This window comes from Daktulosphaira vitifoliae, unplaced genomic scaffold (genome assembly GCF_025091365.1).
Source record: "Daktulosphaira vitifoliae isolate Bord-2020 unplaced genomic scaffold, ASM2509136v1 Scaffold_2, whole genome shotgun sequence".
NCBI classification, from domain to species: domain Eukaryota; kingdom Metazoa; phylum Arthropoda; class Insecta; order Hemiptera; family Phylloxeridae; genus Daktulosphaira; species Daktulosphaira vitifoliae.
In genome coordinates, this window is record NW_026099573.1 from 28,452,989 (window position 1) to 28,478,822 (window position 25,834).

General features: G+C 34.8%; 1 protein-coding gene across 1 annotated transcript in view; it reads right to left on the bottom strand.

Moving 5' to 3' along the window:
- LOC126898398 (transcription factor collier) overlaps positions 1–25,834 on the bottom strand; it is a 33,943-nt gene continuing 8,109 nt past the window's right edge. The window contains exons 5-14 of the mRNA XM_050672393.1: positions 24,010–24,083; positions 23,482–23,550; positions 5,147–5,228; positions 3,362–3,479; positions 2,331–2,485; positions 2,000–2,126; positions 1,811–1,899; positions 1,513–1,741; positions 1,051–1,383; positions 1–973 (exon numbers count right to left, since the gene is read on the bottom strand). Coding sequence (XP_050528350.1) covers positions 864–973; positions 1,051–1,383; positions 1,513–1,741; positions 1,811–1,899; positions 2,000–2,126; positions 2,331–2,485; positions 3,362–3,479; positions 5,147–5,228; positions 23,482–23,550; positions 24,010–24,083 — 1,386 coding nt within the window. The 3' untranslated portion in view covers positions 1–863. The remainder of the gene's footprint in view (positions 974–1,050; positions 1,384–1,512; positions 1,742–1,810; positions 1,900–1,999; positions 2,127–2,330; positions 2,486–3,361; positions 3,480–5,146; positions 5,229–23,481; positions 23,551–24,009; positions 24,084–25,834) is intronic.

Sequence of the window (25,834 nt, forward strand, 5' to 3'; positions counted from 1 at the left end):
TAAAAAAAAATGTTATATTGTAATAATATTTTGAACGAACATTTAAAGATTATTTTGTGTTTATGATACTAAGAGAAAATATTTACATTTAAACAGTATTTTTATACAACCAAAATACGGCAGTCTATAGCCTAAGCGGTACTACTTACAGAGCTAGAAGATAATATATATATTTATAAATTAATACTTAAGTATAATTTCTATATACACTAAAAAAAATAGTAACAACGGTATGTACAAAATATATAATCAAGAGCAGACAAAGCTCATATGATATGTAATTGCTCTAATCATTACTATTTAGATTACACTCATAAAAAGTATAAGTAAATAGTAATGAAAACAGGTTTAATTGATTTAACATAAAAAAAAATGTGTGAAAGTAAAAAAATGAAATGTTAGTTAAAAAATTAGTTAAATTTATGAATTAAATATTTTTTTTAAGTTTAAGTTAAAATATAAAAATAAATAAGACTAATTTTAACTTTACTTTGTTGATAAAAATTTTTAAATTTATCTATTGATATCACGCTTTTGCTGATACTATAATTATTTTATGAATACTAGTCAGTAGTATTTTAAATAACACGTTCAATTAAATTAAAAAACAACAACGTTTAAGAATAGAAATAAATAGATAAAATATGAAAGAAAGTTCAAGATACTTAAATAGGATTATATATTACATAATAAGATACATGTATTCCAAAAAAATAATGTATGATAAAACTCTTACAAAACATTTATGGTAGTGACGTTTTGTATTATCGACCTACAAATTTTTGATATAACTCGAAAATTTCACGATTGGTACTGGAGTAATTTTGAGACAGATTTGTTTAACTTTTTTATAAGATGATCGTTTATTTTGCTGAAGAGCTTATAAGAGGACCTGTCGCGTATGGTTGCCCGTTGCAATTCGGTAGGGCAAACGGGTTCATTGCAAAAGGCGATGTCACTAAAGTACCCATTCCTAAAAAAGACAAATTATTAAGTATAAAATTATTTACATTCTTTGATTAAAATTATTTTCATATAATTAACACTTACTTGATGAGGAATTGAATAGCGATGGGTGTGAAGTAGGTGTAGGAGAGTTCATGTTGGTAAGTTGGACGGTTGATGCATTACTGGACCCTCCGTTGTAACCGGCATTACTGGCACCATTTCCTGAACCAGATCCTGCCGAATTGGATTGATTTCCTCCGTTATTAATAATATTATTTCCATTGCCTCCACTTGTTCCACCACCAACAGTAGTAGGGGGATTTATGTACGAGCTACCACCATTGGTACCGTTGGTCGAGTGTGGAGTTGATGCACTCGAACCGTATCCCCCGCCTCTGGGTGATACGCTGCTACTTTGACCACGACCATAGTCTTCTGAAATCGTTACAAAAGTTATATGATTACGTAAAATTAATTGCTTATTTTTTAAAGTAATGTGAGATTTGAATAAGCCTTCTTAAATTTTATTTAAACATCATTAATTGTTTTAAATTTTCCTCTTACCATCATTCCATTGACTGGCCGTACCGTGGTCATGTACTGTGACTGCTAACTGTCCTGTGTATGGATTGAACCCGGTACCAGATGATGCTGAGGCCATTGACGATGTGTTATTATCGGCTCCGCGATCACGTGGTCCTGGAGATCTTGGTAACGATAGTGACAACTGATTGTTTCTGGGCATCGTGTATAGCGCTTCAGCTAAATCTGCTGCCCGTTTGAGAATGACTTCCTAAGAAGAAAATACATATTAAAAATGGAAATCGAAGGTAAAATAAGACAGTAATCAATTAGTATTTACTTTAGGCAGCTTTTCGGGGTCTCCAGGATATCGAGGCACAAATTTTTGCAGTCGCTGAAAACCGTAATCGATAGTCGGTTCACTCAAAGCTGAAAATTGTTAAAATATGATTTAATGATAAAATGGAATTATGGTGACAAATTAATAAATGACTGCGGTGTAATAATTTGTTTGAACAGATGTACTTACATATGTAGGCAAAACGCCCAGGAGATCCTTTACAGAATTGTTTAGATTTATAAGAAAGTGTTACCTCTACTATGCCTGGAATAGGCCTGGGTGGAGTTTGTACTTGAATTGCATGTGGCGTTAGTAACTAAAAAATAAATAAATTAGGTTATAATTAAAATATTTCTTTGGGTATTTTGTTGTAATTTGAAGTGCATATTTATTTCTGTTATTTGAATCGATTTTCTTATTAAATAACGAGTGGGAGGAGTTTATTTTCTTACATAGCCAAAGAATCGTAGAGGCTTATAACATCAATAAACTATAGAATAGTATTATTGTTAATAATTACCTCACTCCATACTAAATTACTGCCAAAAACAACTTGTAAACCATCAAAAAAGTTGTCACCTAGTATAGTCACTGACGCACCACCATGCGTCCATCCCTCACTAGGTGTTATATGTTTAATACATGGCGTGGCTACTGGTAACGGAGAAAACATGCCTAAAAATCATATTGAATATTATTATAATGTTACATAACTACAATGTAAAGTGTCGCACAGATTATAACGTTTTTTACTTAACGAAAACATTAATTTAAAGTAATTATTTGAATAAATAAAAATATTTGAGTAGCATAAGTATAATTTTATTGATCAGTAATTGAAAAATCATAGTAATAGAAAATATACTTTTTATGCGATATAAAAATTGATATTTTAAGAATACTCTTTTTTTTTTTATTTGTATACATATGTGTTTGGTTATTATTTTTACGAAGTTTAGGATTCCTACTACTTGAACTGGTGATTTTCAGGGCCACCCTTTACGCCAAACGTGCACATTCAGTGGACCGTATCGAAAAGGAAAAGCGGAAAGTTCTCAGATCGTTTGCCAGGTATACACACAAACAACCAATAAATGTATATATATATANCATTCAGTGGACCGTATCGAAAAGGAAAAGCGGAAAGTTCTCAAGATCGTTTGCCAGGTATACACACAAACAACCAATAAATGTATATATATATATATACAACGTAAGTAAGTTTTTCCTTTTTTTTTTCACTTCTGTTTGTTTTCTTATGATAAAACTACAATATTGCCTTTTACCATGAAATGTCTTTCGTAAATCGACAATAACACGGAGAAGTGTTTTAAAAGAAATAAATAAAACAAAACTGTATTATTTTTTGAAATATTTATAAATAAATTGAATTAAAAGTTTCTTTTTAAATACTATAATTAGAAGTTATTTTTCAATTCAAATCTAGAGTTGGTATTATATAAATGAATGTTGTGTTATTATTTATTCGATTTCACAAAAAATCGTGTGTATTTTAAATTCCTTGTAGAGCTAATTGATTTGGATTCATACCGTCATTGGGATCCAGACGTTTTGCACGGCGACCATGTTTAGAGTTGTTGTGTACGAACATGTTGTCCGATACAGCTAATAATGGACCTTCTACAGTCACCTGAGTGGAAATGACGACCTGAAATAAAAAGTTTTTATCAAAAACTATTTACTTAAATATTTAACTATTATCCGCCACAAAACTTTTTTTTTTCTTCAAAATTAACAACACTCAAAAAAATGTAAAGTGTTAGTCGAGGTCGGGGCAAACTCATTGGCCTTTACATTATTATTTCACATTTAAATGAAGTTTCCTCGAGTCACTTTAAACTACTGTTGATGATAATTATACTGTATAGCAAAAGGCAGGTATAAAAACAAAGCTGCCTTCTTGTGATATGCCGTGCATAATAAACTTTTTACGGAAACTAGAGAGGTGTTAAAAAAACACAACTCTAGAGGCAGATGATACAAATCCAACACGCCGAAGAGACGGTCGTATAGTCAATTATTAAATCTCGAGCGTCGATTTTCTCGTGTGCAAAGTTTTTCATTATTAAAGAGACGCCGCAGTGTAAATTAGATTGGGCGATGAAAGTTTTCTCGCGCGCTCTTTCCACTCGCCCCCCACCCACAACTACTGCAAGGAAATAATAAGAATTTTCCGCGGCAACCTCGTACATCTACTCGCATTTATCTTATCGAGCCCACCCCTTCCGCATTGGCCTTGTGTACCTACACGCGCCGCACTCGACTGACGACTCTGTAGCAGTCATCATCTTCGCTTACACTGTATATATGTGTGCTATAGTTATTATGTACACTGCACCGGAGCCGGCGGCCGTTTTCACTTGCCGCATTACCTCGAGCTTTCACTTCCTACCCCGGCTGCCAACGCATCGTACCTACCACCCGCCGGCACGCACCCATTTTGTGGCGACGATAGGATAAAATCGACTCCACCTCCGGGGAATACGCCGTCCTTGACGTCTTCACTGCCACCGTCGCTTTCCCCCGGGGGCCGACCAGCCGTTCCCATGGGAACCTGCGCACCCCTCATTCTAGCAGGGAGGGCATTGCGATGTGTGTGTATAAGGGTGGTGGTTTTGAATCGCTAAAGAACATAGCGTCGGTCTCGCGCTCGTGTAGCAGTGTACGGACAAAGGGAAGCCAGTCGGTTGGGGATAGGACGGAGTGAGTAAAGACGGAGTGGCTATGGTGGCGATATACTACCGGTCGGGTCAATTTCCCAGTAGCGCAGCGTTTCGACTTTTGCTCCCGACGTGAACAACAATCTCGATGGAATAATAATATTGTTGTTGTTTTTTTATTTTGTTTTTGACTCGAGATTTTTTTGCGGATGTGCACTCTTAGATTTGTACTTGGAGTATTTCTTGATTTTCAAAGTTGAACTTGAAAAATTATCGACCCCGTCAGATATATGAACTCACGATTAATCGTAGTAAAAGTTAATTTTAATTTAATAGCTATGAATAAGTACAGTCGATATTTTAATAATTTATTTTCGAGCTGTTATGTAGTTGAATAGTAATGGTTTTTATTGTTTTTACGAAACTTTTATTTTTATAAAAGCTAATTTAGAAAAATATATAAACTTTAGCATGTTCTTTTTTATTGACAATAAAAATCATTGCGTATTTTATCTTATAAACGTATAATAGTAATAAATCATTACTAAAAACTTTTATGGTAAAGAGTAACAGTATTATTCGAATCATTTTATTGAAATATTATAATATCTTAACGGTATTTAATAGTTTAGCCAAAATATGTTGTTTTACTCACTTGAAACCGGCGCATGTCACGAGGATTGCCTGCGTTTTTCAAACAGTTTTGGTTACATTTGAGAAAAAACTTTAAGAAAAATCTGAAAAAAAAAACAATTTCATATAATTAATATTTTTTATGTTAACGTGGTTATTTATTTGTAGTTAATATTTCTATTATTTTAAGTCGAACGAGAATTAATTACTGTTACACTTATCGTGAAAATCGTTTAAATTACACATATTTATAAGAGCTGTTTACAGTGTATATTTGGTTACAAAATGTGTTACGAGTGATTCCGTAGACTTACTTCCATAGATTAAGTATAAAAAAACATCAGCTTTTACGAGTTTACAAATTAACAGTATTAGTATTCGGCGTATAAAAGGAACAGAAGAACATTCCGTTTAACTGATTATTGGCCATTGCGTTGTTACAAAATCATCTGCAGTATATAGTGTAAAAAGGTGTGAGCGAATCAAAAAGAAACGGCATTTTTAATTGGTCTCTAGAGGCAATCTGTGTAACTCTAAAACCACCAAAACGCTATTTAAACGTGTCTGGGCAGCAGAATAGAAAATCCAAGTCAAATAACCACACACATTTTACTCGTACGAGAAATGTAAAAGGTTAATGTTTGTCGGCAAAAAGAGGATAGGCAATATAATTGCATTTTGCCGGTGGCAAAACCATAATGTTTCTGTATTAACTTGGACCAGTCGATGATCACAGTCTCGAGGGATAGTTCAGCAACTGCATCTCTCGTAACAGTATTCTTGAGGTGACGACGAGCACCTTAAAAATACTTAATCTCCGCGTACGAAATTTTTCAGCAAAATAAATATTAATTATAATATTATAGTATATACATTGTTGATAAGAGACTTTTTTATTTAATGAATATACGTTATTAACCTTTTTGTGCGTTATAAATATTATTTATTCGTATAACCATCAAAATAATTCATAATATTTCATTACATCTTCGAGATATAAACATTTTAAGCTATTATTGAAACTGTGCGCATGACTTTTTAAAGATTGATCGATTTTCAAATGCACATGATTATTTTAAAACTGTATCTCTTTGGTTCGATCGTTTATCAACAATATTGATTTAACAGTTTTCCATTAATGAATTGGCAAAGTAAAATGACAATAATTCCGATAAAATATAATCAGCTTAATTTTATATCAGATAATAAGTATTGTTACACGCTTTGTGAACTTGTATATAGCGAAAATACAGAGGAGCATATGAAACTTTGGCTATACACTCACCCTAACATACTACCGGTCATGTGGTTGCCCGTAAGTTAATATCACCAGTGCCGCTATCCTCTACTCTATAATATAGTTGCATGTAAAAGTGTAGTGGGAGAATACCGTGAAAGTTTTGGCGAAGTGACAGAGGAGAGGGAAATCCTAAACCATCGTTATGTGTGGTACCGTCGAAACCTCGGTCAGGTTAACTTTGTGGCAAGTGGAACTTGCTCGTTTATATATTTGCGAATCTTCGATTTACTTTAAAATACTCTCATTAGTTTAGTTGACTTAAAATCAAAAGTTTATTCGTAATCAATCTTCGAAAATCAAGAAATATATAGTTTAATTATTAGATGTATGCGATACATATTGATAATTGTTAAAAAAAGAATAACTATTTATGAAAACTGCAGTAATAAACCTCCGTGAGCTTGTTTCATATGTAAAACGCGTTATTTAACGAGTAATCAAATTGTGTAGCAAATCAAACCAATAATCGAATGCTAAATATCTTGATAAATTTTTTTTATCATACCAGAAGTATTAGGAAATATTCTATTTAAATACAATGTTTCAATCAGAAAACAAAAACCCAACTCATCCAACCGAAAATTTACTAATGGTTTATTGGCGTAAACTACAAAAATAAAAAAAAAATCCTTTAAATGACGATCGTGTATGTAAGAAGGGCACGCGGTCGGCGTAGTGGCCGTTGTCGTCGTTGGCGTCGTTTCCTCGGCAACCGTAGGGGACCTTCGCCTTCCATTTTCGGCTATTCACTGCGCTACAAACATCGAATATGGCGAGGGGGGTCGTGCTACTGGCGGAGGAAGATTTGACAGTACTGCCGAAGGGGTGGTGGTTGGCATTGGTAGAGGACGGGCGCGTTGTGACGGTGGAGAGAGAAAAGGAAATACGGGGTGGCAATAGCTTTTTCAACAACGGCCTCTGCCCCTTCCTTTTCGCGTTGCCTTAGCCAACAGCTCCTTCCTGTCCCTTCTTTTCTATTCCCCTTGATCCAACTATTTCCCTCAATGTTGTGTTGTGATGTTAGCTACCGCTGTTGCCGAACTTTCAACACAGCTCGGGATCGGCTCGAATGATTGTTAAGCGAATTCCAATAATCTGTTTAACCGTTATAAAAAACGAATCGATTAAGTAGTAGTTTTGCCGTGAGTATTTCAAAATCCCAAAGAGAGAACCGCGTAAGATTCATTCCTCGCCATTAATGCGGTGGTGTCAAAATTAACCTATACGGACGAATGCCAAATATAAATATTATAANCCAAAGAGAGAACCGCGTAAGATTCATTCCTCGCCATTAATGCGGTGGTGTCAAAATTAACCTATACGGACGAATGCCAAATAATATTTATATTATTATTAATGAATGCGTTGTGTAGTATACGTATGGACAAGTTCTTTAATTCACTAGTACTACAATGTCGTTTTATGAAAATGTATTTACACATACAGCGTATAATCAGGATTACTTTAAGTAGCGCAGTTTATTTAGAGGGTGGTTTTAATGCTTTTTACAGCAGCTGTGGGTTAGAGGGATTGTTAATGACAGTATTTTATATTAAAATCAATCTATATTCACGCGGTGTATGATGGTTTGTAATTAAAACGTCGGTAATCTGTTGTGAATCGCGCAGGTTTATTAAATTTTTGTTACACGCATTGAGTTTAATTCGTTTTTAAGTTGCTTTACGCGGCGTGTAAATTATTTATGCTGTATAAAGAATGAATTTTTGTAACACTATTAGGCTACCCATTCAAAACTTTTTTGCAGATAACGTCAACTTGCAAACTCGTTTAGATTAGTAGTATGACACTGTACTCGTGTAAAAATAAAAAACTTTTCTCCGATGTACTTGTTTTTTCGCCTTTGCATATAAATTTTAAATGTCGCACGTAATTAGTTTCCATCAGTTCTATAGGGTCGCCGTTGTGTGAAATGCGTGTGCTTGTTCAACGAATCCCGTCGCTGGATTTAATTATACGCCATGTACTAAAGGTTAAGTAAAACGGCCGATTCAGACATCCGGTTAAACATTTCTTTGGATCCGGGTGTCGTTGTTGTTATAGCGGTGGCGTTCGTGAACCGTAAGAAACGAATGAAATAATGTTGTTGTAGAATTGACGAAAACAAACCTGTGACTATTCTGTTGGCGATGGATGAAGATTGACCCGATGCAACGTGGCGGTGGAACGAACGTGCCCGAGAGGATACGGGCAAACGACCGATGAAGTGAGATAAAAGTTTACTTGTAGCTGGCAAATGCGTTTGTCTATATAGTGCACACTAGTGTATACGGGTGTAGATAATTTAAGGGGAAGGCCGCCGGTGGGGTGTTTTAGACGGGGTATACCGACGTGGGCGAGGCGGTGGCGAGGGAGTATTGACTTCGGTTCCCCTGGGCTCGGGCTCCAGTCAATACCGCTGGGACCTCGCCTTACATAGCAGTACTTCCCAAACTGACTGCACGCCGTATAAACCGAAGAGTTGTTTTTTTTTTCACGTCAAACTGTAAGTACAACAATTCCATGGGAAATCGTCTTTTTTCCCTTCTTATCTATAGTTCTTACGGTATCGTTTTGATTACGAGATATCGATTTAATTTATACAATCGAAAAACGTTATTACTTTAGTGTTGCATTTTACTTTTGTACACGCATACATTTAATAACTTAATTATTATTTTAATAAATTATTCATGAAGACAGGACAATATAAATTACATTAACGAAACATGTAATTTTAATCATATGAAATGCGTAAAAATTTATACGCGCAACAAATAAAACAGCAACTTGAAAAATCGATTATCAGGTACTCGAACTTAGGCTTATTATTATTATTGTAATCGTTTTAATAAAAATATTGAAAATTCGATTTGAATCGGAATTTGGTACTTAGAAAATTGATAAACACACGGGGTGTAATCAAAGAGTAAATTGTATTTTTGATCTCCTAAAAGTCAGATACTGTTTTATTGGTCGCGCATATCGATAGTCAGTACAAAAACAATTTTGCTTAGTGGATAGGAAATATTAAATATTTGCATTTTATCGTAATCGGGCAGTCAAAACTTGTCAATTACACGAGCAAATTAAACTTCTCGTGAATTCTGTGATACGAATTTTAAAGGCCATTCTCGAGGCAAGTCAATGTTGTTAATTTACAAGTTATAACAAAGCTCCTATAGGAAAATTATGTTCGCGTGGTAGACGCTTCCTGAAATAAAGCTAAGATTGTTTAAAAAATGTGGTATTTATTACATATACTGAACTCAGCGCAACTAATTGCAATCGTTTATTTCAAAGTTATTCACTAGTAAAATATTTTTTGAAGCGCAAATAGAGAAAAAACCATAAATGTCGAGTTCTGGTGAACATTTCATAGTTTCTGTTACAATATGTCCAACGCGGGACGATTTAAAATGTTCATCTGAAACGTTTCATGAATAGTGTATGTACGTGCTGTCGGTGATTTGGCCAGGAAGCAATATTATCACCGCTGTTATTTTTCATAATACTCTCGTTGTTAACATAGTTATCACTACAGTACACTTGATACACACGTAAGCGACTGAGCAGCGGTTAGAGCTACGGTGGCGTTGGTATAAAACAAATTGGGACGGTCCCGAGCCGTTCAATCTTACTGTCAGCCAAGCACCACCGTATTAACAGCTTCATGATGACATCATCAATTCCGTCAGACCGTTCGGCGGCGGAGCTGCTGTCGTAGTCACCGCCTGTCGTATCCGCTGCCGCGTAACGCATATACGATAAATTGCGCCATTAATGTTTTAACGGCGACCGGGTGTGGATTGTACCCGCTCGTCTGGGGAGATGGGTAAAGGCGAGAAGAAAAAAACCAACAAATATACATACGCACTTCCTCGGTAGGTAGATGGGCGCTATATATACTGTGCCTGTAGTACTTTACGATCGGCCATTTTCCCCTTTTCTCGCATCTACCGTCGCATCTCTGCGCCAGGAAAAAAACTCGATTTGTGCTGCCGGTTGACGTTCTCGTGCATTTCCAACAAAGTCTCGCTTTGAAATAATATTACCAAACACAGTGCGGTAATGTCACACTAGTCGACGGGTGCGATGTATCATTTCCACGACGATGCGAAAGCGGTCTCAGAAAAACAAACGGGAAAAAAACTCTGAATTACGTACCGTTTACGTTCAGAGTAGTCAGTGTCTCCGAAGGAAGGAAGGGTTAATGGTCGCGTGCCGGTCGCACGTTAGGTCGGTTCGATTATCTTGATTGCTGTGCGTGCGTTGACCGTGGCCATTCGGTTGCCAGCCGGCTTTAAGTCCGCTACACTCCGACTAAAGGGAAGGCATCATAATAGGTTGTTTTTTTAATTTATACTGAGTATCACTCAATATAATCGACTTGCGTATTCGGTTAAACGTACCGGACATAAAAAAAAATAGTAGTTCGTTGGTACGACTCTTCGCACTGCACTTAATAAGTGTAGTGGCTGGTCAGTGTTGTAGTAAAACAGCGATTTCGTAAGTCAGACGAATTATTGATAGAGAGACACTGATGGAGAAAATGTCGTTATAAAATAAAAATTCATAAGGCTTTTGCATCACTTTGTCTGCTTCGGCGTTTAACTTTACTAAAGTCAATAGAGGGAAAATGTTCGGTTTTTATCTTTTCTGGGTATTATTTTAATGGGTCTTTGAGTCGAGGCCACTAGTTTTAAATACAATATCGATAAGCAAATATTTTTAACTGGAACCTGTCATGTACTATCGTCGTTTGACTAAAAACCGTAGTCTGGTTTTGTTTGAAAACCGCTAATGTTTTCGTTGAAATGTGTTTATCTGCCGAACAGAAATCCACTGCCGCATGCCCGTCAAGTTTGACCTGTGTTCTTTTTGCGTGTACCACATGACCGGCAATCTGGTTCGGACCAGATGCCTGCGTACCCGTCGTCTCTACCCTATGATTAATTGCTCGGATCGTTTGTTCACACCAAATCTCAACACCGACTGGGGCTTCCTCCGCAAAAACAGTTAAACGGCGGAACACTTAACAATAACATATCTTCATCGGGACGGCTGGTTTTATTTGTCATTTCCATCATAGTTGACGTCTCCGCCGGAAAAAGCCAAACGTTTTTGAAAAATACTTTGGTTAATCATTAATCGCGTTGTTCTCCGGGTCGACACCCAAGTCTCGGGGGAATAAGTTTCGAGTTAACAACGCAGTGCTAATAACTCAATTGCGAATTCGATAATAACCGATATGGTCGTGTAACTTTGATGAAAATAGTCAGTCGTTTTGATTCAAACGTATTATAAAGAAAATACACTCTGAGGTGTTCTCGTTAAATTATTTTTTTTAGATAAACTGTTTAACGAAATCTCAATTACCGATTTGTTCGCGTTCCTAGCAACATAGTAAAACCGCGTCTACGGCCATCACGGACGGGCCAAAAAACTGTCACAGTTCATTGCCGCAGTGCAATCGAACAGATGTATAGAGTTTAGTGGACCCGAAAAACGAATAAACTGCTTGCACGCATTAGATAATTTAGAGGGTGTGCAGTACATATCATCTCACGGCGGCGTGAAATAAGTGTCATATTGATTGACCTGTTTTGCTAGGGATTTCCGATGGAGCTGTTGGTTCGAGTGCGGTGGTGTTACCGTTTAAAGTGTTTTTACTAATTTTCAAAACGGAAACACCAACAGTCATAATTCACGGCGGCGCGAGCGCATACACAAACACACGGACTCGTTCACACTCTGCGTTCGCATGTGTATGTGTGTGTGTATACCTCACGGCGCTAATTGTCTGACAAATCCGTCAGCTCCCTCTTCTCTGGCGTATCACCGGATACCAGACCGTAATGGACTCGTCTAAATAAACCCCTCGGCTACCACCGATATAAACGTGCATTCCACTTGTGCACCGTAATGATCATTATGACGGCAACCCAGACTTTTACGATTTGTTGACACTTATTATGCGCTCTCTGAGCATTAAAAGTCTCGTTATTTAGAATGAAAAAAAAACGGAAAATGATAAAATGTAACTACTCCAAATGAATTGGTCAGTAAAAAAAAATAAACAAAAAAACAAATTGTTTTATTAAAGAAAAATCACGTTTAATTTTCGTTACTTTTAAAGCTGAAAACATAAGTTTTGTAATTGTAACTTTTTGTTAATTACAATTTTTGTCTTTTAGGCAGATTTTCAATTTTGTTGATATCGATTGATTATTGGTAGTTTTGATATCAAAAAGATTCATCTGAATAACGTAGACCCAAATAAGGGGGTGTTTTGGCTACTTAGAACTACCCAAGCGGATTTCATAATTTTTTTTTTTCATTTTATAATGAAAAATAAAACAATTGTTTATAATGTTGTAAAAATAATTACTACAGTAATTATATTTAATAATGTGAGTGTGCATTTCTATCGGTGTAGTGCGTGTATTTTAATTATAGTAATATGTTTTGATTTTAAACAATTATAGTTAAAACACCGCAGCGGTAGGAAAAAAATGTACGCATATAATGTTATGCATAATTGTATACTTTTAATTAGATGAAATTGGCATAATATTTCCAGCGGAGCGAAAAAAATATATTTTACCTTAGGAACTTAAGCACCCCCGAGTTCAAAACACTATTTGTGCCTATACGGAATAATGTGACTGTTCGGTTTACAATAAAAGTAATAAAAATAAAACACCGTTATATAATTTGGACGTTGTGCAATATTTTCGTTTAACGTAATATTTACGATAAAAATTGTCTAAAACATTTCTAGACGGCCAACGACGAGATTGAAAGCAAATGATTGCCGACATAATTTTCTGATATTTTCGTTAACTTAATCTAAACCGTGATTGCAAGTCGGTCACTGACTTTTCCAATCAATTTTCTTTTATTCACCCTATTCGGTTTGGGTCATCTCTGAAAACCATCCTTAGCAGCTGAGACTTATCGAAATAACATCTCCTCTCCGTTTCTATTTTATACGTTACCCAACGTGGCCCTTCTCCGAGTTTGTTTACATTGTACTGTCGTCATTCTTAATACGCACACATAGTGGTAGCGTTTGAAAACATTGTAAAGTTAATAGTTTCGTGGGCGTTACTTTGGCCAACTCCAACTATTTCTTCGACTCAACACCAATCGAGTGCCATAGATGAAAAAACTAGGATTTTCACGACTAAGGGTCGTTATTACAATATCCGTTATTAATATAAAGTGTTGCCCATACACTATGAAAACTGACGGACATTATTAGTGCGAAATTGCAATACTACTAATGCGTTGACGTACTTGGCTCTTTTCGGATCGTTTTCAGAATAATTGTATTGCACACAAAAAAAACCATTGAAGATCATTCGCGTAAAGAGAATATTTGACAAATATCAAATTGTGTTGCACCAAATACCATTGGGTATTGTTTTTAATTCTAAATAAGTGGTATTACATGGGAAATGATTCAAAGGTCCACTGAATTTGAATACAGGTCACGTTTGCAAAATGACCGCTCACTTGGAAATATTGCTGAGTGTTTATGGCTAACGTACAATGGATAACGTGCGACAGATAATTTAGTTGGCGGACTTGAAACGACTGCGTGCGAGTAATTAATAACTATTGATAGCAACTAGTGATCGCTTAATAATAATATTAACGGTGTCGGGTCATTTGTTATTGTGCAATAATTTCGTCGGGGTGCAGTGGTGGAAAAGTCGTTTTGCCTGGCAATTTAGTCCATGTAAACACCAATGTCGGCGACATGGGATACTGCATATATATTTCAATTAGTATATTCCGCCACTTCCGGCTCTACGTCGATTACACGCCGGACCGGGCACCCCCAATAACGTGTTTTTCTTCCGGTTACCGACTGCATTGGGGTTTGTCGCAAAATGATTTAAACGGCGCGCAATTAAATAATGTTTATAGTATTAATCGTAATATATGTACCCAATTTAATACGTCGGAGCGGATAGAACTTAGTGGCACATTGCAGATTGGGTTTTAGACCAGTGGAAATCTTTAGCCGCCAATCGACTAGATTGGAAAGTGTCAAATGGCAAAATTCAGTTGAAAACAAAAGTTAATTGTATGTAAAACCATCAGTTTTATTTAAAATTTAGCCTGCGTAGGTTAGTTCTTTTTTTTTTCACTTGTGATGTTAAACTACATTTAAAAAATTTGATTGAGTTTATATAGTTTATAAGTTACGAAGTTTAAATAGTAAACTCGGTACAGTTGTTGTTGGTTACTTCAAATAGTAACAACAATCTAAATTATGTTAGCCAACAGACATTTTTGGTGTGACAGGTAATTTTTTTTTATTCGAAAGGAAAAATATAAACCATCTATTTATCATAAAAATTCATAACAATGAAACATATTTTTTAACATTTATATATATATTACTAAAATACTTGGATACCACATAATTTTATTATTGCTATTCGTGACGTGGAAAGTTCAATATCTTCGTATGGCGTAATATTCATATAATTTTATCATTGCTTAAAATTTCTCGAGAAATGTTATTTTATTTCAGTAAACTATTCTTAATAGACGATAATTGCTGAACAATAATAAAACTTATTAAAAAAAAAAAAAAAGTTACCTATTAAATTAACTAGTTACGTTAAAGCGTTAGACTAACTTAACTTTCAACTATTTAACACAACATAGCTTTGGAAAAAAGTATAGGAAAATTTTCTTAAAATAACGACTAAACGTGCAAAAGGACCGCGTTGTATTATAAAAATTAAAATGCAGATTTTTAATTTTTTATTTTTTACCACATTGTGACTAGTGAAAATCTCTTCGGTCAATTGACTGAATTTTGGCCAGTTTATTAACCGGTCAGATGATATCGTGCCGACCCTAGTACATAGTAAAACATCTACTAATAACAGAGTAACATTTCTCTAAATCAAAGAGTACATCTTCAGAAAATATATATTGCTATATTAAATCAATGATCATGTTTTATTTACAGAATTTATAGACTTCATGGAATCGAGTGAAGAAAGAGCATTTATGTATCATCATTTTGAATTATGTAATTGTTCCTGTAGACTGTGTTTTGACACGAGTACTAGTGGAATTAATTATTTTTGAAAAATTCAATAACAATAATAATATTGTGTAATAATGTTTATCTACCTAACAATGTAGAACGTTTGTTGTGGATATAGTTGCATTTTTCCGTCCATTCGTAATTTAATAATAATATTTCAGGGCAGATGCCTAATTAATTCAATACCGGCAAGAAGATAACAACAAAAACGGATCCCTCTCTCTGTTATAAATATTATTTGGACCCTCGTGTCAGCTCTATGTTTTCAGCCGAATTTGCATAGGGTAATGAACGACGGCCACTTTTATTACTACACACACATAAATAATTTACGTATATACAGTTGGAAAAAGTGATAGAACCAGCGGTATATTGTACTTTTGTGGTTAGCATTTGTTAGTATAAATGTAAACGTTCAGCCTCTGGTATATTATTCGTTTAAAATATAAATATTACAATAAATTTGTATAATAATTGTCTCTGTTGTTTTTTACCGGTCCTAACTGTTGATGTTATTATCTCTAAGGATAGTACGCGCCGCTGGAAAATTTATGCACCGATATGAAACCACTTTGTTATCAAAAGCAATAATGTGTAAGAAAAACAAAAAATTACAAAAGTTTTTGCCCGAGATCGTGACTAAAAAGCTGATTTCACAAAGTACTTTTTCTATATCTTTGAAAAACATTAATGTTACCAACGCAAATGTCTTGTAATGAATTGTCAATAATTTGTATTTCTACTGTACTATCGCCAAGTCTATTGGACAGTCTATTACATCATCGACTGATGGACTTCACTGAAACTGCTACTGAAAACATTATACAATTTGTTTAAATTTCGAGTGGGTCATACTGCGGATTAAGTCATCATCGATAAGTTGACGTGACATTTTTCTCGAGGCCTTTTACAACCGGCCACTTTACCATACCCAATCTTTCGACTTAAAGCAATTATTTCGCCACCCCCTCGACGCGTTTATTTTAACTATATAAATACGTGGGGTGCACAAAAAAGCGACCTACTCTGTTATAGTATTTACGCTGCACAAGTGCACGCCGGTGGCCACATAACAGATGGGACTCCCGATGATTTCAACCCCTATGCACACATACATACACACATTGTTGGTGGCATAATAATAAGAGACGAAGAGAGAACGATGGAGATAGTGTGTTGGAAAAAAGAAGTAAATTCATCCTTTTGGCGGAGTTCTTCCCCGCACTGTCTGTTGTAATGACCAGCTCGGAGAAAATAAAGGGGAATTAATAGAGCTACCGTAATAACATAAGCTACTCCCTTTGGTTTTTAGATGTGCTACTATTCAAACAGTAATTCCCCGTGCGTAACATTATAATTTAAAGATCACCACATACTAAACGAACAAAAGAATATAGAAAACATTTCAAGGTACAACAGCAACTACTATAGGTTTTATTAAGTATTGAATGCAATCAAATCTAATAACTCGGTATCCAACGCGATAAAAAAAAATAATTTATGAAGAGTCTAATACTACTCCTCTTACTTTGTTTTTTACTTTCCTTTAAAAGCATAAGTATACGTATATTTTATAAAAATTGCCCTTTATATCATTTTTTTTTTTTCAAAAGTTTATCATTTATAAACGATTTCTGTGTTTATAAACATCTGTGCCTATTTAAAAAGGTCAAGAACCGATTTAACTTGTCCAATAAAGTCTAGGGTATTTAACACCCGATAGTATCGTTAATTACAAGTAGCACATCCGGTTAGTTTACCTCACTTGATTTGCTCTGCTGATTATTTCCATGTTAGATCAAATATTTTTCTCTAAAACGACATATGTAAAATGTTCTTTGTAGCTTTTGGGTTTTATTGACGAACAAGTATGTGCCTTACATTATAAAAGATTAGTTTTAATTTAAAACTGAATGACAATTTAAAAAAATTACATTTCGTACACAAACAAAATCGTAAACAATATTGTATTGACTCAATGTGTTTCTACTTGTGCATATTATATTTTGGTTTGTCAAAAGCTCTTCGATTTTTTGAAGAGTTCCGAGTATGGTAATAATAAATAATCCTGACACTTAGTTTTCACGGTTCATAGGCTATTTGCGGCCACCTACAATAATAATAAGACAATACGGGCCAATTGCGGGTGCAACGACGATGGTGTAACAGATGTGCCCATTGTCGCGAGGTCATAGTTACTATTTTGCAACTGAGTGTGTGTGTGGCGGTACGGTAGATACATTGTTTTGCCGACGGGGGAGGTGCACTGGTCGTCCAACAACAGCTGTTGTCGAAAAATCGTTCACTATTTGATTATGTGTACAGCATAATATTAGGTGGAGAGGCGTCGTATTACAAGTTGTACACATATATACATCACTCATTGTACCGTATCAACTCATCTCACCCTTTTAGCACACCAGTAACGCCATCGAGGTGGGCACGAGTCTTTGGCCCAATGTCAATGACTACCAAACAACGGGTAAACGCGTCTCTCTTCAGAAAGGGGCAAGAATGAATACCATATGGGTTTTTTACACACTACAGATAATTATAACAATACCAGGGAAACCCATTTTTTCCACCGATCTATGACTAATGCGTCTTGCTTACTGACATTTGTCGAGAAATATCTCCAGTTGATAGCAACGATTTAACCAGTGATATATGATCTATTTTTTAGACAACTGTCGTGTTGGCCCAATTAAAAATAAAAATAGTATTCAATCCAGCAAATAAAAACTAATGAAGCACACGTGACACTGATACAGCAACAAATATTTGCAGGGACCATCATAAATTAAATTTAGTTAATATTGTTAATTATTATTCTAAGTACTAAATTACAATAACCAGAAGAGCTGAAAAATCAAAATAAAATTAACAAGTCACGTTGTGGAGTATAAGCTACTTGCTGCTTGTTACATTCAAAGAAGAAAAAATGCGACTGAAACTTATTTAGAGTTTCTGACGTTCGTTACACGTTGCACGTACCGGTAATGAAGTTTTGAAAGTTTAGAGAAATTTTAGAGAAACTAAGGGAGAAAGAGAATCGAGGAGGGTCAGGATAATAAATCATATTTCGAGTTGGAATTGGATGAAATTGTGTTACCCGCCCTAATAACATCTCCCCGATTCTTTTCTTCAATTATTTATTGATGACATTATTATTATAATATTATACACACACAATTATTTGCAGACACTAGCCTAGGTTTTTCCTTTTTTTTCCTCTTTCAATTACTGGCAGCTGTTGTCATCGTAAAATATTTCCATTAATCATACTACTGATCTCCTAGCACGTGTAGCATAAAGTTTAGTGCAGTAATACATGTAAATAGAATAACAACACCTCCTACAGCATAGATAGCAGAAGGGTCATTGGTTGCGTCATCAGGACTCAGGTGGTCAGACAGCGTGTCATGTCCAGTTAGTGGTCGTTGCATTGCACGGCAGTAGGACTGATGATTTTTACCGAGATGACCGTGTGCTTTAGTTAAATATCACGATTATGGATTTGCAAATCTCAAAAGGTCATATCCCTTTCAGTGTGACACGTCACTTTATAAGCTGTCGCAAATTCGTTAATGTTGCAGCGGTAAACGGCGAATTAATAATCAATAATATGCTATGTTTTATGTACTTTTTTATCAATTGTCAAAAATAATGAAAATAATATTAATATTTCGTGTCCAGAATCGGGTAGGGCGTGGTTAGCAGATTGGTACCAATTAGTGATAACATTTAAAATTATTAAATCAGTACGGAAATATCATTTTAATGAATAACAAATATTTACCCTCAAAACCAATATTTATTGACTTTTGTAAATGAACTGTTTTTGTCTATATTAAAATAAAAATATGGTGTTATTATAAGGATGTCGATTTTCGTTGCAAGAATGCTACGTTAATAAATTTAATTATTTTAATATTAGGTTTTAAGTTAATTATCAAACAATTAATTTGCTTTTCTCAGTAAAATAATTTTAGTAACGGATTTTACTTCAGCGTTTTTGGAAGGACTTATTGCGTATCAACTTTCGTGTTACTTCCTGGTCAAAGTGAAATTTGATTTTCATACAAAGTGTACATTCAGACCGAGTTCGGAGACGATATTTTTCATCAAAAACAAAACGACTTCCGAACAAAATTGTGTCCGGCCAATATATTGTATATCACAGTGTGAATAAAACAACAGTCAATGTTATTCTAGACACATTGGCATATTATTATAGTAAAAACCAACTCGGTTTATCGATTGGCATTTGGGTAGCTTTATTACACAACTCTTTGACTGCCACCGAAATTGGCTTCCCCGTTTAAATGGAGAGGAGGTCGACTACGATAATAATATTATCATGATAAGAATCTGGTGGTGACCGCGTCGAAATTGGACGCAGCAGCTGCAATGTACCGCTATCGTGGTATCTTATTAAATAAATTGATTTGCTAATGTCTGGACATTTAGGCAGCGATGAATTTTAGTATTCCTACCGTTTAAAGATAAAACAAAACGGAGTAATTTCTAGGAAATGAAATTTAGCGTGTGAACGTGTTTAATTGCGACGAGAATTAAAAATAATTACGTCTAAGAAATATATGAATTTATAAATTTAAAAGCGCTTTGAAGGGTCTCAAATTTGTACAACTTTGTCATATTTTTCGATTTGAAAGGGATAATTCACCTAATCCTGCCAAAAATATAACCTCGGTAACAATAGATTACTAAGTTTTCAAGTCAATTAATAAAAATATGTACATTATATATTGAGATTAACCTAATAAAACGCATATATGCCTATAATTCCTAGCCTCAGAAACAATGAATAAACATAGTTAATGTTTTTGAAAAGTAAAAAATAATTTAGCTCATAGAGGACATTTGAAAATACTCGTTGTAAGTGTAGATAAAATATTGAAATTCAATAGTTATGTATAAAATAAATAAATAAAATGCGGTTTGGAAGTGCAAACAAAGCTGGCTGGTTTTTCTTTAAAGCAAAACGCATTAAGGACAGACGTGTAGTGTACATAGTAATAATAATATATTATCGTTACTATACAGTGGGCGTGCGAGTGTAACTGCGTTATGTCAGAATATAGTCTACAACTGCACTCGACGCATAACGACTACATTTTGAATGTGTGTGCGGTTATGGCTAAAAAATGTATGTATACACACATAACTGTTAACGTGTATCTGTTCACGCAACGTTACTATAAGAGCCTCTGGAAGTGGTACCCCGGTCTAAGAAAATATTATCCAGAAAGGAAAAACTAATAATTTCTCTGGGAGGTACTTTTTTATTCTTGTAAATGTACAAATGGTATATGGTGTACAACTCGACGTGCGGAGCTAATAAATTTCTAGTATAAAACCTTTAAAAACAAGAAGGGAAAAACGTTTCGATGCAAATAAACAAATTACATATGAATCCCTAAGAAAACTGTCAATGGAATATCTCCTCAAGAGACTTGTAACTCCCTTTTAAACTGACAGCTATCATTTTTTCTCCAAGTTTTGATATCGGAACAAGTATTTCGCCGTTATTCTCTTTTCATTTTACTGTTAACGCTGATTTTTGGATTAAATATTAAAACAGGTTCCCATCAGCAAAGATACCGCGTCACTATTTTCGATTAACGGCTACTTTATGTAATAGCTATTTAGAATGTTATTAATATGTTCGCATTGCTGCCAAGTTTTCATGTGATATACAGGAAATATTTTGATGTACAACGAAAGTCGTACACACATAGCATAACGTATATAGCAATAATGTGTTTGTCGTTAAGAAAGACGGGGCTTGAAGAAATACCCAAAAGATAATCTGAAAAACACGATCAAATGTGGTAATGTTGATGCGTCCAAGAAGGCGCAAACGAGTAAAAAAAATATGAAGGTCCGACGACAAAATGGCATCCCACGGGAGAAGCTGCGCACGAGGGAGATGTAATAAGACACATGGGGTTTGTTTTCTTTGTTATTTCTATGGGGGGTGCATCAGCTATTTTTATCTTTCTCCGGCCATATTTTCTTTTCTTCTCCTTCATCCATTATGGGACAAACACGCATAAAAATCTTTAAGAGCTGACTTTTTTTCTTTTATTCAACAGTGACCGGGGATATCATATAACTCTAAGCGGGTATCTATGTATGATATTTTATTTGTGTACTTAGAGCACGATGTGAGTTCCAGTACATTACATTTAGTTTATCCGATTTGGTCGAGATGTTAGCGTGAACAACTGGAATAACAATGTTAATGCTACACGAAACAAAGACACAAAAAATTTAAAGAATATATTTTAGTAGCGATAGAAACTTAAGCTGTCATCAATTAATATCAACTGCATCTGTCGGAATATTCCTTAAATTTAGCATCGGTTTATGCTTAGAAATGATCAATAGTAACAAAAATATCATATAAAAACAGGCAGTTTGAATATTAATTATTTATGAAAACTTTATCAGATACTCATGTTCATAATTTACTAGCCACAAATAAATACCAAGTTCATTATTTTAATGTTATATCAAGTTTTGTAATTAAGAAAGCGAACCAATGAAAAGTAATTTAAGTCTGAATCCACTAGATTGAAGTGATGATAACTGCGGACGAACGTAGACTTTGTGATTTAATCTTCAACTGAAATCTTTACAGAAAAACGGTTTTTTATCAATTGATTCTTGTTATTTTATTATCCACTAGTTACAAATGGACAATTTTATACGCAATGATATAAAAATACGCGCGAAATCACCTCTCAACGAGAACGAGTTTTATAAATATTGTTTTGAAATAGTCACTTTACATACTCAGAGATGTAATAAATATGTCAACCGAGTTTATTAATCATAGACATTCATCCACAGAAAATCAAACAAAGGTTATTAAAAAAAAAAAATTGCTTGACGCAAACAAAAAACTCATCGATAAAAATTCGTTTCTCTTCAGCTACGAATAACAACTAAAAAATATGTTAAATTTAAGATTTCAGGTCTGGCCATTTTTGGTCTAAGAAAGTCCTTGAGAAATTTTAACTTTATTACCATTTCGTGCTATTTATACGTCACGACAACATTGGCGTTTTGGCTCAATTTTGATAAAAGGTTTTGTATGTCCGCCACATACCCAAAGTTCAGTTCGATTATTTTGACGGATGGGAGAACGCAGTGGTTTTGGCGTCATCGGCCAACTAAGGGTCACACGTTAATGAAACACGAAAACCTTCATACGTTGTACCGCAGTCGCTTTACCCTAATCCATTACCGCAAACGCAACACACGACAGCCGAGTCGTACACACGCCAACTTTAAACGTTTTCTTTTTTTTTGCATTTCGTGCAATACAATGGAAAAATTAAAAAAGAAACTATCAAAGACATCGAGAACCATTGGTATATATATATTTTCAATTTTTTCTTTTGAGTCTTCAGCTTTTGCGTTTTACCGGCGACTAATTATAATGGACATTTGTATTGCGATGATTTTTCTCGTAAAGTCCTATCATAGCGATTAAACAAAACAAAAAATGATGTTTGTGGTGTTTTAGTTCTATTGGAGAAGGGTGACATCATAGACATTTAGATAAAAGGCGGAAGAGCAGAAGTTTATTCAAAGCACCCCACCCGCTGGGACGGCTTATTAGTGGCTGGATTTCTTTGTGGTATTTAAACCGTTCTGTTGTGCACACTAGAGTACCGAGGGAGAACAGTTCGACACTAAAATGAATGATGTAATATATATATATATATATACGTAGAGCATTATCGAAGTGCCAAATTTACTTGACAAAAAAAAAACAGAGGGTTGGTTAAATACGAGCAAAAAGATTAAAGTCTCTTTAATAACAAACACTCGGTGGCAGTCAAAAAAGAATCGCAGTTTTATGAGTCGTTCATTAATACTAAAATGAGAAATACTAAAAAATTGATATTTTATGCAAACTAAATATATATTGTAATTGTTTTCTTACCTGTCGATGATAACTGGATCGGACGGCGTTTCATTTCTGTTACCACAACTTTTCTTATCACAGCATCGACTAAAACATAATAAAACACACATTACATTAAACGTGTTGTTTTGTATTTACAGAAAATCATATTGTTTCATAAGACATGACATTCTTTTATACCGTTCGACAAAGCACCTGCGTGAGTCCCCGTGGGATCCCTCATGTGTTATCCTCATAATAGTTCTATGTCAATGTCATTTTTTTTTATGAAAAATGGAAAATAAAATCTTGTCCATGACTCGGCACTAACTGGTCCCCCCCGAATTCGAACAAACATTGGCAAACAGAAGTAAAGGAATGCCGTTTGATCAATGGTTTGCATGGGAGGAGCATAATGTAGCGGCCATAATATTTTCCTCAAACGATTCATCATATCGACTTTAAAAAGTAAACTATATAATAAGTAGCCTTCTCACTTTATTTGTATGCCAATATGAAAACATCAACAACAACTATTATAATGTGTAGTATTGTTCAATATATTACCTGCACATGACTTCGTGAGTAAGCAAAACCCGACACATTTCTGGATTTTTGTCTTGGCCCTCGTAAATTATAGCCTGTAAAATGTTAAACACGAGCAATTTAAAATTCGTTGATAAAATATTTAAACAATAGCGCAAGTTCATTCACAAAACATTCCAAACGTCTTGGTCGTATAATAAAATGTGAGGTAATAATTAAAAATAAAAACTGTTTCGTACATTCATGTACACAAGTTCATTCGAACTTACATTATGTAACATATTAAAGGAGCTTAAAGGTATTAGAGTCGTGTAATAGATTTTTAAACAATGCTTCGAGGGCGGTCGGACTGAACATAAGATAGTTAATCCGGTGGTCTTAGGCTGCCCGAATCAAAGGGGGAGTATAATTTTATATGCTGCTAAGGCTTTTCAATACCCTCTTTCTCGTTCCCATTCCACCGAGGGTACCTATTTTACTTCTACCCAGCCATTGGGATTTAGTCGACCCCTATAAGCGTAAGGCCAATAAATACAGTCAAATTGAATGTGCGTGTAAGTAAAAACTTATGCGACCCATGTGTTGTACCCCACAACAACAAAAAAACAATATAAATATTTTTTTACGATTTTTTTAACGTTATTTCAATGAATATGTTAATATTAGTAACACAGTAATATAACATCTTGTATAATTTGGTATCCCTCTTTACAGTAACTTTAAACAGTAGGAATGTAATTTAGTTAATTAAGTTTATTTACACGTTACAAGTTTTAATGGGATCTAGTAGTCGAGTTTTAGTTTAAGTGCATGTAAATTATTAGTTCCGACAAGAAGTTCTATTTTAAAGTAACAGAAATATTTACTATTTACTCGATAATAAATAAAACGTTGAAATCGAATTCTTACGATTGTTTTTTCACGATCATAAATGTACAAATTACGAAGAATTTTTCATTTAAACATGTAAAACAATGATAATAATATATCAATTTATTTAATGTTTCAATTTAACTGAATTTATTATAACTAATTTATGAGCGTATTGCGCGTTTTGAAAACTAAATATTTAATGATGAACCACAACAACAAAAAAAAAAAGAATTTTAATTAATCCCATTTGAAAATCGTTAACCACAAATCCAATAAACGGCAGAGTAATGTGATGTGCCGCTGTAACACAGTTTTGAAGAGCAAAGCGGCGCACATAAATGTTGGTAATAATAGCAATAATGTCACGTGTTGTTGCATAGTACTTTACGAGTAGGTGTATAATAATAAGTCCGGGTGTGGTTTGGCGGCAATGCAGATACTATTTGTTCGGGCGGTTGGATGAATGTGCGCTGCTGCAAGTTGGCAACACAAATCGAATAGATAAGGACTTGCGTTGGCATTATCTCTGTCATAGTGCCGAGCCACATAGCCGCTAGCTGCTCTCCGTCACGCACAAACGTATAATAATATGTATAATAATGTACCCGGCGTGTTCATAAGTTATAGTATCAAGTTACCAGAGATTGGCTGCGGGAGGGCGCAAGGAACGGATAGAAACGCGGTTTTAACTGCAGTGCACATATATTCAATGCGTATCACTCGGTGTGTGCCGCAGAGGGTTTACCGTGCACACGAATCGCTCATTATCTTCAAAGTCCATCGATTGCTCGATCGCAATTGCACCAAACCTCAACGTGTCTGGTGTACAAGTTAAACGCATTTTTATTAACCCACNCGTGCACACGAATCGCTCATTATCTTCAAAGTCCATCGATTGCTCGATCGCAATTGCACCAAACCTCAACGTGTCTGGTGTACGCATTTTTATTAACCTATACGGACGTTCATATGG